Source organism: Dinoponera quadriceps, unplaced genomic scaffold (assembly GCF_001313825.1).
Source record: "Dinoponera quadriceps isolate SergipeBrazil2010 unplaced genomic scaffold, ASM131382v1 scaffold1383, whole genome shotgun sequence".
In the NCBI taxonomy this organism is placed as follows: domain Eukaryota; kingdom Metazoa; phylum Arthropoda; class Insecta; order Hymenoptera; family Formicidae; genus Dinoponera; species Dinoponera quadriceps.
Window position 1 is genome coordinate 84,426 of NW_014555462.1, and position 13,834 is coordinate 98,259.

At 43.9% G+C, this 13,834-nt stretch overlaps 1 protein-coding gene across 1 annotated transcript; it reads right to left on the reverse strand.

The window, feature by feature from the left end:
- Nucleotides 1–162: 162 nt before the first annotated feature.
- Nucleotides 163–12,348, reverse strand: LOC106744318 (nuclear pore complex protein Nup214-like). Its single transcript, XM_014618987.1, has 5 exons — nt 11,326–12,348; nt 10,611–11,194; nt 9,535–10,074; nt 3,131–5,404; nt 163–883 (listed from the first exon to the last, which is right to left on the reverse strand). Exons 1-5 carry the CDS (start codon nt 12,129–12,131, stop codon nt 720–722), a joined length of 4,368 nt encoding a protein of 1,455 aa, XP_014474473.1. The 5' UTR covers nt 12,132–12,348; the 3' UTR covers nt 163–719.
- Nucleotides 12,349–13,834: the final 1,486 nt, after the last annotated feature.

Consider the following 13,834-nt stretch of genomic DNA (forward strand, 5'->3'; position numbering starts at 1 on the left):
ACAATAATTTCATACTTTCGTTACATGTTAAGGCTCTTATACCGGTCTGCATATACAAGTTTTTAAAAAAGACGGATGACTATGTCGACTTTTTTCTTTTCCTTTCTTTCAATCGGGTAGCACTAGTCTTGTGCAATGTATGGTACAGAGAAAGAGAGGTGGTTTCAACAGCTTCTGGAATATATTTAAAGCAGCAGGTCGTGTACAAATCGATCCACAATCGCCCCGGTACTTTCGTTTACATGAGATACGAGCAATCTTCTCAATACATTATACACACATACATTCATACACGCTCTCGTATACACACACAAACACACCTCACTTGTTCGTTGAATTGCAATTATCATGTTAACGTACTGATACATTTCCGTCATATAATGTGGAAGAACATTTATACTCACACACGAGTTTCACTCGACAATGATGAGGTGTGCGTTCTCGTACTGAAAGCATCGGCGAATAGCGCGCGGTACGTTACTTATCATTTTCACAGTGTATGTATGCGCGCACGCGCGCGCGCGTGTGTGTGTGCAATCTGTTGCGACATCTTATTTTTATCTGTTCACACCGGAAATAGAAAAATGTCGAGGATTCTGTACGCGTGCGCGCGCCGGTCGGCCTGTATTTCCTATCGACGCAAAACAAATTCGAACACTCCGTTGCGCCTCAACGAAAATCTGTGCGCTCAGAGACACGCGGGCGGTTTACATTCTCCATCATCTCGGCTTCCTCGTGCGAATTGCTCTAGATCGCGGCGCGGTGGATCCGCTCCCGATGCTGAACATGCCGGGGGTCGAGGGGTTGAAGGCCGGCGTGCCGGGCGTGCCGAAATTGATGGTAGGAGTTGGCGACGGTGCGGTGAAGTTGAAGCCTGTCGCCGCTGGAAATTAAACGACGTAATTAGTAATTACGCCCCCGTAAAGTGTGCGACGCGAGCGAAATCGTACTTCTCGTGTGATTTTCGACAAGTTCGCACGGGGCTATCGAGATTAGTATCGCGTCTGTTTCTTTTTATCGCATTCGCGACGCACAAATAGCTGTTCGAACGAAGTCACCTCCGTGCATTGTCGAATGTGGAGAAAGCGGAACATCGTGCAGTGGTAAAAATATTTCGTTGAAAAAGAGAAAAAAAGTTTGTAATTGTAATCAGGTTGGTGGGTATTTAAATTTTATTATATAAAGTGGACATCCAGAATTGGAGAAAAATCGGGAGCATCTTGGCCACATTCTTTCAGATCTCGCGACGGATTAAAAACACCAGAGCATCGCTGGACCGAATGTATTGAAGTATACAGGGAGATTATGTTGAAAAGTAAAAATGATTCCAGAGGGAAATGCCGCGAACTTTTTCCCACGTAGTTTTCAATGAGAAGGAAACTTACGACCGAAACGTTTGAATACTCGATTCATCGCTTTTGTAAGTCAAGTAATTTTTTAATTTCCCAACTAATTAACTGTGCCGGCTTTTATTAGCCTCTTTCGATTACTCAATTTTTCTTTTTAATTGAGTGATGTTTTTTGGAATATATTTAAAGCAGATCGTACACATCGATCCGCAGGATCATTCTTACTCGGGTTGACAAATCGATGATCGATTCGGTATCGATGATTAATTTTTTGGATCATTTGATTTGAGAACTATTCGATTTTTCAATGATGTAAGGAAGGATTAATGCTATATTGGTGACAGATGACATGATTTTTATTAATATCATGTGGATATATTAATTAATTAATATAGTGAATACCTAACTATCTATATGATATGTAGAAGACACATAAATGTCGGCTGATTATTGACGATTCAGTCGATATCATATCCAAATCGAATCGTTATATCTATATATCAACTTGATGTGGATATGACATAAACTGAGTAGCGGCCAGGTCATCAATATGTACATAACATCTTCTAGATATCGTGAGGTCTTACAAGTATTAAATAGAACATTGATTTTCATATAATTTCGACTGACGATTTGACTCCGACATGATTTCAACCAGATTTTTCAAAGACATATGAAAAATTCGATACATAAGTAATAGAACGCAGAATAGGAACAATTTCTGTATCACCAAACTTGTCATCCCTCATTTTTCCCGTCCAAAATTAATTAATTAGTTTCGGCGAGCTTCAATCGTCCTCGCGTCATCCACATCTGTGGCAATTAACACTTTCGCTATCGATGCTCATTTGAAAAAGCAGGAATCGTCACGAACCGTCTTGTATCTTTTCGTGCAAGACAAGAGATTTTTCCAGATCTAAAGGAATAATCCGATCTCAGCGCAGAAAACTTCGAACTGTCGCAAAACAAACGTTCTGCGGAACGCGGCCACTATCGCTAACCAGCAGCTTTGTCGGAAATTAAGGTGTTTCATCAAGTACTTGCGTTCCCATTAGTGCCACACACTATAGTTCAATAATGCGACACACAGTATCTATCTGCGTCTCCTTACTGAAAAGCACCCGCGTGTAAAGTCGAAAATCGCACAAGTAATTCCAGTTATAATGGTTAAACAGTTATATACAGCAAACACACGATGCAGCGTATATAACTGGCCGGGAAAAAATGATTATGCATGATTACATATAATTATATAAAATCATATACATTCTTCCAATATATATGATCACATATATATGATAGTATCAATCCTAATATGATCACATATATGACCATATATATGTCTATACAAACAAAAAAATGACGCTATGTCATTCGATATTTTCGCTGCCAGAAGCACGAGAAGTAGCCGGGTGTATTTACTTCGATTGTATCCGCGTATAATATGTAAACAACAGTATTTTTCTCACCTTAGACATATACGTATGATCATGCACAGTCATATATAGGCAAATTTCATATATGATCTCTTTTTCCCGTGGATGGACGCACACTGCGAACGAACGAACGAACGCAGAACGGCCGAACAGCGGATGCGTAACGCGAAGACAGGAAGTTCCTCCGACGCAAAACCTCGTGAACAAATCGGCCCGTGGCCGCTCGGATGGAGGACATCTCCCGCTTTAAGAAAAGTTTGCATCCGTCGGTCGTTCGTTCGCTCAACGTGCAGCCCGACTTATGACGCGTCGACGTTGGCTTCGATCAGTGACGGAGTGAATCACCTGGCTTCGCGGTGGTGGCTCCAAACTGGAAGGGCGCCGGCGCCGCCACGGTGGTGGGATTGCTGCCGGCCGCGTTGAAGGTGGAGGCGAAGCCGAAGCCGGCGGCCTGTTGTTGCCCGTCCTTCTGATTGCTCCCGAAGAACATGGCGCTCGCGTTGCTGTTCGCGCTGCCGGTGTCGGCGCCGAAAGCGGGCATGGGCGAGCCGCCGAAGGCGGTCGAGGAAGCGGCGGACGTGGCGCCGAACAACGGCTTGTTGTCGCCGAAGGTGAGGCTCGCGGAGTTCTGCGCACCGAAGGCGGCGAAAGCTCCGCCGGCTGGCGGCTGGCTCGCCCCGAAGAGAGCGACCGGTGTGCTGTCGGTGGGGCTGAAGATACCGAAGGCCGGCACGCTCGTATTCGCCGGCGCGTTCGTCGCGCCGGACGCGCCGAAGCTCTCGATGGCGCTGCTGGTGGAGACGTTGTTGGCGAATCCGGCGGCCGTCGAGCTGGTGGTCGAGCCGAACAACGGGGTCGACGTGTTGCCGAATATGCCGGCGGTACCGCCTGCGCCGAAGGACGTCGTCGGCGGCTTGGCCTGCCCGAAGACGGGGCTCGCGACGAACATGGACGACTGCGACGATACCGCTACGGTCGAGCCGGAGGCTGCCGCGTTCGCTCCGCCGGAGAACAGGTTGCCGGAGGTGGCCGCGCCCTCCGACGAGGTTGCGTTGCTCGTGGCCGCCGCGGCGAAGATCGACGCGGCCGTCGTCTTCGCGGGGTTGAACATACCACTGCTGGTAGCCGAGGTAGACGCGCCGCCGGCGCTGAAGACCGCTTGTTGGCTGTTGCCGGCCGTGCCGAAGACGCCCGCCGCGCTCGTTGCGGCCGCCGGCGTGCTGCCGAATACGGACGTGGTGGTCGCGCCAAACGGAGCGGCGCCGCTCGTCGTGGGCGTCCCGAACCGCGGAGTCGCGCCCGCTCCGAACTGCTGCGGGCCGCTGCTCGGCGCGGGTATCCCGAATTGCGGCGCGGCGACCGTCGTCGTGGTGGGCGTCCCGAAGGTCTGCACGACGTTGTGACCGACCGTGCCGAAGGCACCGCCGCTGGCGGTCGTAGCGAGCGTGGTGGCCGATGCGCTGGCGAGGCTCCCGGCGCCGAATACGAACAGCGGCTTGTTGTTGGCGGGGCCGGACGTAGCGGGTGTGCTTAACGAGAAGGTGGGTGCGGTGGGTAAGCCGAACGCCGGCGTGGCGCCGCTCGTGGTGGTGCTCACCGCGTTCGCCGTGAAACTGAAGGATTTGCTCGTGTTGTCCGCGGACGAGGACGTCGCGACGCTCCCGAAGACGTTCGGGGGCTGAGCGTTGCTGGCCTGTCCGAACATGCCGTGTGCCTTTGCAGCCGATGGAGCAGCGCCGCTCCCTCCGAAGCTGAAGAGGGGCGCAGACGTCGTCGTTGTCGCCGGTGTCGTCACGACGCCGCTGTTCGACGCGTGACTCGTTACGCTGTTGAAGCTGTTGACGCTGATCGCGTTCGTGTTAGCCGGCAACGACCTCGTCCCGGTGAACTGAGACGGCGGACTCGGGGTTAGCGTCAGCGACGCAGCGCTGGATACCGAGAGCTTGCCGGCGCCGAAGGCGAAGATGGGACTTGCTTGAGTGTTCGCCGCGGTGAACGAGACTGTGCTGATGGCAGCAGCGTTGCTGGTCTCGAGCTTGCTGTTCGTCGTGCCGCTGGAACTCACAGGCGCGAACGCCGAGCTCGACGGCGTCTTGTCGGCCCCGAGGAAATTGCTGAACGTTGGTAAAGCGGGAGTCGCGCCAGCTGATGTGACGAGGACGCTGTTGAAGGTATTGCGAGTGCCCGGTAACGGGCTCGACGTAGCGGCCGGTGACGCTTCCGCGATCGGTTTCCCGAAAACGAAGGTCGGCGGGCCCTTCTTCTGCGGCGACGACTCCGCACTCTGTGCGGTCGTCGCGACTATTCCCATTTGGCCGGTCGATCCGGAGGTCGTAGGCGTCAAGCTCGCCCCCTTCGTCACCGGAGCGATGATCGTCGACACGTTCGACGACTGGGCTGACGATGCCGGCGAGCTGAAGGCCGGCGACTTGGCGTCGGGTTTCGACGTGAGCGTACCGCCCGGCACGATCGCCGCGGTGGAGATCGGCGTGGTGTTGACCGTAGTCGTCGTGGTCGAGGAGTTGAGGCTCGCGCAACCGCTGGCCGAGGACGCGGCGGCGACCGGCGCGTTCACGTCGTCCGCCTGAATCACCACGTCCGGATTGATCTTGCTCTCCGCTGAAAAGAAAAAGCAAAAGGATCGTTAGCTAAGATGGCCGGACGAACGCGTCTTTATAAGTGAATGTCTTTTATTCAGGACGTTCGCGCGGTTTAAAATGACAAGTCTACGCGTCTACGAGTAAACGATACAAATGAAACGTATGTCGTCTGCATGAGCCAGGTCTGAGGTTTGCATTTTCCCACGGATCTCTCGCCGACTACCATCCCCATTCCTTTCGTTTCACGGCTCTTCCCGGAAACATAAGGCGCTCAATCTCAGGGATGATATTAAGCCAGCGGCACACGATGCTTGTTTTCGCGCTGGATAGAAATACTGCGTCCTGACTGGCGCGTTTCCAAAAGTGGATGACAATATACCAATCAGAACATAGTATTTCCATCCAGCGAACAATCCAGCAAGCATCGCGTGTCGCTGGATTTAGCCTTCGCACGGGGATTTGGCGAGTGTTGCCCCGCGCGCTGTTCACTATTTAGAGAAGTATTATCATTGCTATTATTATACTATTAATAATAACAATATATATAATAATACTTCTCTAATAGTGATGCTGTATATAAAAATAATACTATATATAATACTATATAATAACACTATATGTAATAATACTACACTATATACAATAATACTATAAAAATAATACTTATTTAAACAGTTAACAGTGCGTGGAGCAACATGCTATCACGTATTTTTATTTTTATCCCTCATTAGATATGCGACAAGGATACAACGACTCTCATTAGCGCTGATCAACGCTAATAACGCGCTACTCCAACTTACTTTATTACTTTATTATTTTAACTAATATCATGTTCGAGCGTCTTATGTTCCTGAAAGGAGTCTAAGGGTACTTTCGAGGAGCTCATTATCGTGCTATTAACGCTATCTATATTGTTCCAAGAGCCAAGGAAGCTGTTGCATATCTAACGAGGGACAAAGATAAAGTGACGCGTTAGTGCTAATCATGTACTTTCCGATATGCGATTGTGAGTTCCTCGAACGCACCCATAACCGAAAATTAAAAAAATAATAGAAAACATTGAGCAAGGTCGAAGAGATTTGAAGAAAAACCAAGATTTAATTCCACCAGAATTTTCGATGAAAAAAAAAATCAGTGTAGCAATACGCCGCAATTTATATACAACCGCCATATTGGTTTTATGATTCTGAACAAATGTTTCCTTTGCCACATTTACATAAAATCAACAGATAAAGAGATTGGAATAAAATCAACAGATAAGCTTTAAAGTCATAGAACTTGAATATAGAGACATCTTAAGGAAATGACACATATTCAAGTTTTATGACCTCAAAGCTCTAAATTTCTTTATCTGTTGATTTATTTAGAATCCCTAACTAAAATACTATAACATATAAATAAAAAAACTATAACGTATATCAAAACGAAGTAATTCCACCGGGATTATTTTTTTTTTATACAAAACATGCGAGGCCCTTTGATTTCGAACTGATAAAAAAGGAAAATAAATGTTGCGCATATTATGCCTATTGTAATTACGGACTGCCTTTTCCCGCTTAAAAACTCACAGATAAATTCAAATGATAAAATGTCTGCGTTACCTGCATGTATGTATATCAACTTTTCAATTTATAACATTAAATATCTTTATAATTAACATTAACACCGAGTATGAATAATTTTGTAGCTTAAACTGATTTAGATCAAGGTAGAAGTAACCGATACCTGGACCTGAATTACGTGCATCTAAACATTTCTACTGTTTTGGCTTTTAACTATGAATATCTAAACTTTTAATCACGAATATGCGCACATACATTTAATATAAACATATATTCTACGTTGAAAGTTTAAATACTCATGTTTAAAGATTAAAATAATGAAAATGTGCATTTAAGTACATGTCCGGGCATTGATACTTTTATCTTAACAATTATCCTCTCTCTTTGCATTGCACTACACAATTTGTAATATTTTACATAATTTACATTGTCTACGAGAACAAATTTGTGTAAACATCATATAGATAAATTATCCATGCGGATGTAATCTTAAAATCTACGGCACAGCCTTGCTTTTACCTATCTATTCACTCACGAGGAAACCCACAATAGCGCCGAGCAGAAATGGGTGACAAGTATTAATATCCGGACAAAAGTTTCCAAGATATCATAATGTATAGGGTGTTCCGCGAGGAAACTGATGAACTTCTAAAATGTGTTCTTAGAGATACATTCTGAGCAAAGCAGTTCAAATATATTATAGATCAATTCAGTTACCGAGATACACAAAATTTAATTCTTATCAGTATCGCAAATTTCTGGATGACACGGCTCTGCCTCTCGACTTCTTTTTATGGGATTGTTTGAAGTTTCGTGTATACAATACGGGATAAAGCAGAGGTCCGGCAATAAGTAGTTGGAAGAATAACAGAGACTACAGTCAATATTTGCAAAGAACTTAGAACAAATTAACTGGCAACGATCCATGGGACAACAAGTAGCAGCGTGTCTGCAAGCAGAAGGTGAACATTATGAATAAACAATCAGGAGAATAATTCGTCTGATAAAAGTTAATAAATGTCTGGTGGTATATATATATATTTTTTTTTCTTTTAGCCTATTACAATATTAATAAAATTGTCTATATCATGATAACTGAGTCGAGAATTGACCTATGAGGTATTCGGACCTTTTTATTTAGAATTACTTCTAGAACACATTTTAGAAATCTGTCGGTTTCCTCGCGGAACACTCGGTATACTCACAAAGTCTCAGTGAGTAATAAGACTTACTCTAAAAGTCATTAACACGTTGAATGCCACGCTAATTCCCATTGATCGTACAAACGTATAACTGATGATTACATCACTCTAAAGGTACGATAAATATAATTCAGGATACATGTACTCTCTTACCTCGTTTCATTGGCTCTTTATTGGCTGCACAGCCTATTTTATAGATGCGATTAATTATATTTTATATACAACTTAACAAGACGCGATAATATCACAGCATCGATTACCAGTGATTCCCATGGCATTCAACGTATTAAATAAAATCTCCCACACACAACACATTAGATTATTACGTTGTAGCAATAACTCTTATACTGATACTTATGTTATAACATATGCTATTTTAAATAAAATTATGCTGCTTGCTATCAATGTATCTACAAATATTATGCGTCTCATGATTCTAACAAACAGTTATTTTGCTGAATGTGAAATTTTCTATATAACTTTTCACATTTCTCTAGACATGTCCTTTTGATCTTTCATTGCTATTTCAACTCTTTCGCAAGCAAACAATCTCACGATATATGAAGCAGTTTATTAAATAAAAAAAAAAAAAAAAAAAAAAAAAAANTAATCCTTCATTTTGAAATGAAAATTTCAATGTTTTAAAAAAGAAAAAGTTGTGAATGATGGGGATATATTGGGGAATAAATATAATAATTTTTCAAACATTTTAAAATACCATTGTAAAGTATTATATATAAGACTGTAAAACTTTTGTTAAAAAAATTAAAAAGCTATACCGAGTTTCTTTGTTAGCGTAATAGAAAGCGAATAGATTATTATATACAAAGAGTGTCCCAAAACAAATGTATGTTCTTAACATGACAGATTCCTTGAGAACACTTTAACGCACGTTTCTATCATTATGGTTTAAATCTAATCAACGATTAACTTAACGGATTTATCAATTGCATTGACCAATTAGCTGATCACATTGGTCAGTTCAGCTAATTGGTCAATGCAATTGATAAATCCGTTGAGTTAATCGTTGATTAGGTTAAAACCATCGTGATAGAAACGGGCATAAAACATTCTAAGACAAAAGTTCAAGCACGAAAGTTTATTATTATTCAGCAACTTTTCAATTTTCAACATATCTTTGTAACTAAAGCTTGAAATAAACTTCCGTAAAAACAAAGTCCATTTGAAATTGATCGTGGAAGAATTTTGCTATCCATTCGGTCGTTCGTAGTTTAATTTGCAAAAAATCCAGTTTTCTCGATCGCCTTGTATCTGTGAAACTGTCGATGCTTCCATATATTCATATTTGAGCATTCGTCTTAGAATGTCCCATCTATCATGTTGAAAATATGTGATGATTTTGAGACACCCTCTAACATATTTACCTTTTCCAGATATCGCATCGAACATACTTTGGAGCCTCGCTTTCATACTAGTTTGCCTCATATTCCGTATGTCCTCCTTCTTTATCTCCTCCACATTGTCCTTCGTGAACTTGGGTTTTACACTGACCTGCTCCTCCGCGAGTACTTTCAACCACGCGTTCCGTTCGGGCTCGTCTCTCATAAACAGCTTATCCGTCAATTTAACGGATTTCGTTGGTGCAACGGACCCAGCGCCGCCCACAATTTCGACGCTTTTTGCAACCTTATGGACCGTCGGCACTGGCTTGTTCAGATTGACCCTCGCCTCGTTATTAGACATCTTCAATATACCTTTCGTCAAGAGAGTTTCCTGCACCTTGTCGCAGGTAATGGTCTCGAGATTTTTCGAGTATATTTCTTTCATGTCATGCCTATGACTGTGATTTATGTCCAAGTTCTGAGACTGCGGTAAATTGAGAGGACTGGAGTTACTGGTCTGTACGCTTTTCAGAGACTTGAAGTGCTTCTCGAATTCGGGTGTCCCGCTGCGGGAGAAGTCAACTGTGGAGGAAAAATAATGTTAATGAAAACTATATACAGTCGACGATATGTGATACATACATGCTCTATAAGCGTGTAATATTATTTAATATTAAGTAATATTTATGAAATATTAAAAGATAATTACATGTCCATTCCTAATAATATCTAAAAAATAATATTTAATATTGTTGTAATATTATATATTACAATACATTATTATTTTTAAATATTAAAATCTATGTACATATATATATATATATATATATATATATATATATATATGTATATTTCTCCACATTATTGTTATTTTATTCTTTTCTTAATATTCTAAGAACATTTTTATAATATGCCAAGAATATTATATGAAGTGGACATATGAAGTGGATATCAATAGAACATTCCTATAATACCAAAAAATATTATATAACATATTATATGAAATATAATGTAACATTCTTAGAATTTTATAAGAACATTATTTTAATACTGAATAATATTCATATAATATTCTAGGAATATTACGCGCTTATAGGGTGGTAAAACTCGATACTTACTTGCTTTCCTTTTAACACCGGGGGAAACATGGATGCTGGAGCTCAGTGAGTTCAAAATGTCATAACAGGATTGCGTTTTTGTACGTTTCTTGGCAGGTCTGATGGATATATTCTGAGGAGAGAGTTCCTCCTCCGATCTAGAATCGTCCCTGGCCCGTTTCTGTTTAGTCTCTTCCAAGACCATTTCCGTTTCTTCATCGAAAAGGTCTTCCGTTCTTTGCTTCTTAGCTACGTCGAAAGTGACGTCTTCCCTCGACGCGTGTCGTTTCAAGGATATTTCTCTTAATACCTGGACAACATTAGTAGTTGATTTGTTGTTCGGCGTATGGCGGATATTAGACAGGATTCTCTGCCTTTCCGGAGGAGAATATCTCGCGACTTCAGGTGGCGCCAGTCTGACCGTCACCGGCATTCTCATCTTTGTCGATTTCGTGTTCAGTAATGGAACAGGATTGGCGTAGAGATTAACTTTTGGGAACTGTCCTGTGCCATAGTGGGACTGATGCGTTAGTTTGCTCTTTGCTTCTGTAGCATACTTGGTTAGCCTCGTCGTGAGTCCCGGAGACGACACGTCTGCGTACATCCTGCGGTCAAGAAAGAAAACAAGGATCACGCAAAGTGATCAATTTTAACTGCAAGAAATTACACAGGGACTTTGTTACTTCCTCGTGCGTACGTACATACATGAATGATTAACAAAAACCTGCGTACTTACTTCGGGTCAATGTTGTATCTCGTGGATGCTAATAGCGGTCCAGCCACTGTCTGGACTGTCTTCATGCCCGCTGGCCTCGGGCGCATCTTGGGGCTGATACTGGCACCCCACGGAGAGCCTTCCGGGCTGAACTGTGTGATATTTTCACCACGATTCAGCGTATGGCTCTGAGTAATACAAAAAGACGAGGTCTCCTTGCGAGGAAGCAGACCTATGTCACCGTTCCTGTCGTCCTCCCTGTCGCCGGGCCGGAGTACCGGTGTGGAGGTGTGCTTGCCTAAAACGAGCTGCTGCGAGCGCTCGTGGTCGCCGGCTTGGCAGAACCTGTGATACGTCGTATCATTGTCGCGCCTGATCTGGCCCGACTGGCCGATCGGGCTGAACCTGCTCGTCACCGGCGTCAAGGAGTCCCTGCTTTTGACGAAAGCCGTGTCGTAAGAGTCACTGCTGAGCTGATAACTCTTACCTCTTCCGCGTCGTCCGTCCATCGTCTCGAGCGGGAAACGTTCGCGGTAATAATGACCGGCGCCACGCCAGAGCTTGCGCGTATATCCGCTAACGTGGCCGACAGCGGGTTCCAGTGCCACGCGTAGCTCGTGAATCGCCTCCCGCAGGTAGACGAACACGCGATAAGTTTCCTGCGGAAACACTAGGCTGTCGTTGGCGAGCAACGAGTAGCACGCGTAAACCACGACGAGCAGCGACAGTATGAGCGCGAGTATCGCACCCCAGGCGTTGTAGACCAGCACGCACCCGCACGTCACACAGATCAACACCACGGCAGCACGGTTACCGAGGTTCCACATATTACTTCAAAAAAGTAACCTCCCCATGTTTAAAAAGAGCACACTCACCGCAGCCGCGCGAACTTGCCGCGGGCGGGCGGACGGATGAGGTCATCGATACATCGGCATTTACGATTGATCGAATACTCCACCGGAACAATTGCCCGTCCGAATCGCCGTTGAGTCGTACTACGATGGGGCAGTGGCGAGTCGTGGAATTCCCCGCGCACGCGCACTCCACGCAGAGGCGGCGGCGGACTCCAAACCATAGACGTATATAATAGACCGCGCAACCCAGTGGAGAGCTTGAGGTGAACATAAAGGTGGTGGGGGAGCAAATTTTGGCGTCTGTCTCTTTCTAACCTCGCGCTTTCTCTCTCTCCGGCGGGAGGATGTAGAATGAGAGTGGGGATGCTTGAGGCCCTTGAGGGGAAGCGTCGTCGATGTATTACGTTTTGAGTCTTCTGCAAATGTATATTAATTGTTTAATAAGTAAATAAATAAAATAAGTTTTTTTATACGAAATGGTTAGTTCTTGTTGTTGTATTTAAGTTGTGCAAGGGTAGAGGGGCTTACGTTTAAGCTTGGGATGGGAGATATAAGAGAGCCTGCCCCACTCTTTTGCTAGTCCAGCTCCCCACTCTCGTTTCGCCGGAGAGAGAGAAAGCACGAGGTTAGAAAGAGATAGACTCCCAAAGTTGCTCCCCCACCATCTCTATGTTCACCTCAAGCTCGCCATTGGGTTGCGCGGTCTATTATATACATAGAGATATAAGAATAGTGGGAACAAGCCTGTAAGTGGAAGTCATAGAGGCAAAGAGAGAGATGGGTGCCGAGTGTCTTATCTGTCTCTTTCTAGTCACGCGCTGGGATTGGCTGCCGCGCCAACGACGATATAGCTATACATTTTTCTCCATCCAATTCAAAGAAACTGTCATTGCTAAAATGATCACTGCAAATATATGCTGTTTTCACTTCAAAATACAAAGGTAGTTGAAATATATTCAACAATTTACGCTTTATATCTACATCCTTCGGTAGCCTACAATATTTACATATTTTTTTAAATGTAGGAAAAAATAACATATAATTATTTGAGGTTACGTATTTGTACTTTCTTACGAGTGAAAACTGCGGTTACATCCAGGATAAAACTCCGCCTTGCATTTCAAACAATGCTTCATTTTTAAACAAATTGCGTCCAATTATTATTTTGTTAACGTTCGAATATTTAACGAATTTTAATTCTACACACATGTGCACGCATATTTACAAAACGAAATTTTAGTCTGCTTTCTCCCCTCCTGACGTCGCGTGGTCGTCTTGGCGGCTCATTGTAACAACCAATCACAGCGCTCGATTAAAAAGAGACAGATAGAACACTCGGGATCCATCTCTCTTTTGACCTCTATCACTTCCACTTACAGGTAGCATATATCCCTTGTTCCCTCTATTCTTATATCTCTATGATTATATACGTCTATGCTCAAAACGGTTTAAAATTCTAGTTACTTCTGTTTGTTGCGCAATTTAGCTTTAAGTTGCGTTTGAGAATTATAGTTCGGCGATACAGTGTAGATACATAGGGGAATAGAGTTTTTCCCCCGTAATTTGCGAGGGAAAACCCTATTTTTCTGGGAGAAATCTTTATTTCCCTATGTACGAACATATTATGACTGCGTTCTTTTTGGGCGTTCGCGCGCTATAAGCGTCATTCTATCTTC

What these genes read in the sequence shown, in the direction of transcription:
- LOC106744318 (XM_014618987.1), bottom strand. Translation starts at nt 12,131, where the DNA reads ATGTGGAACCTCGGTAACCGTGCTGCCGTGGTGTTGATCTGTGTGACG. An exon ending in CGGTGTTAAAAGGAAAGCAA is followed by an intron (nt 10,075 to 10,610) that starts GTAAGTATCGAG and finishes TTTCCTCCACAG; the next exon opens with TTGACTTCTCCCGCAGCGGG. An exon ending in AGCCACCACCGCGAAGCCAG is followed by an intron (nt 884 to 3,130) that starts GTGATTCACTCC and finishes TTTAATTTCCAG; the next exon opens with CGGCGACAGGCTTCAACTTC.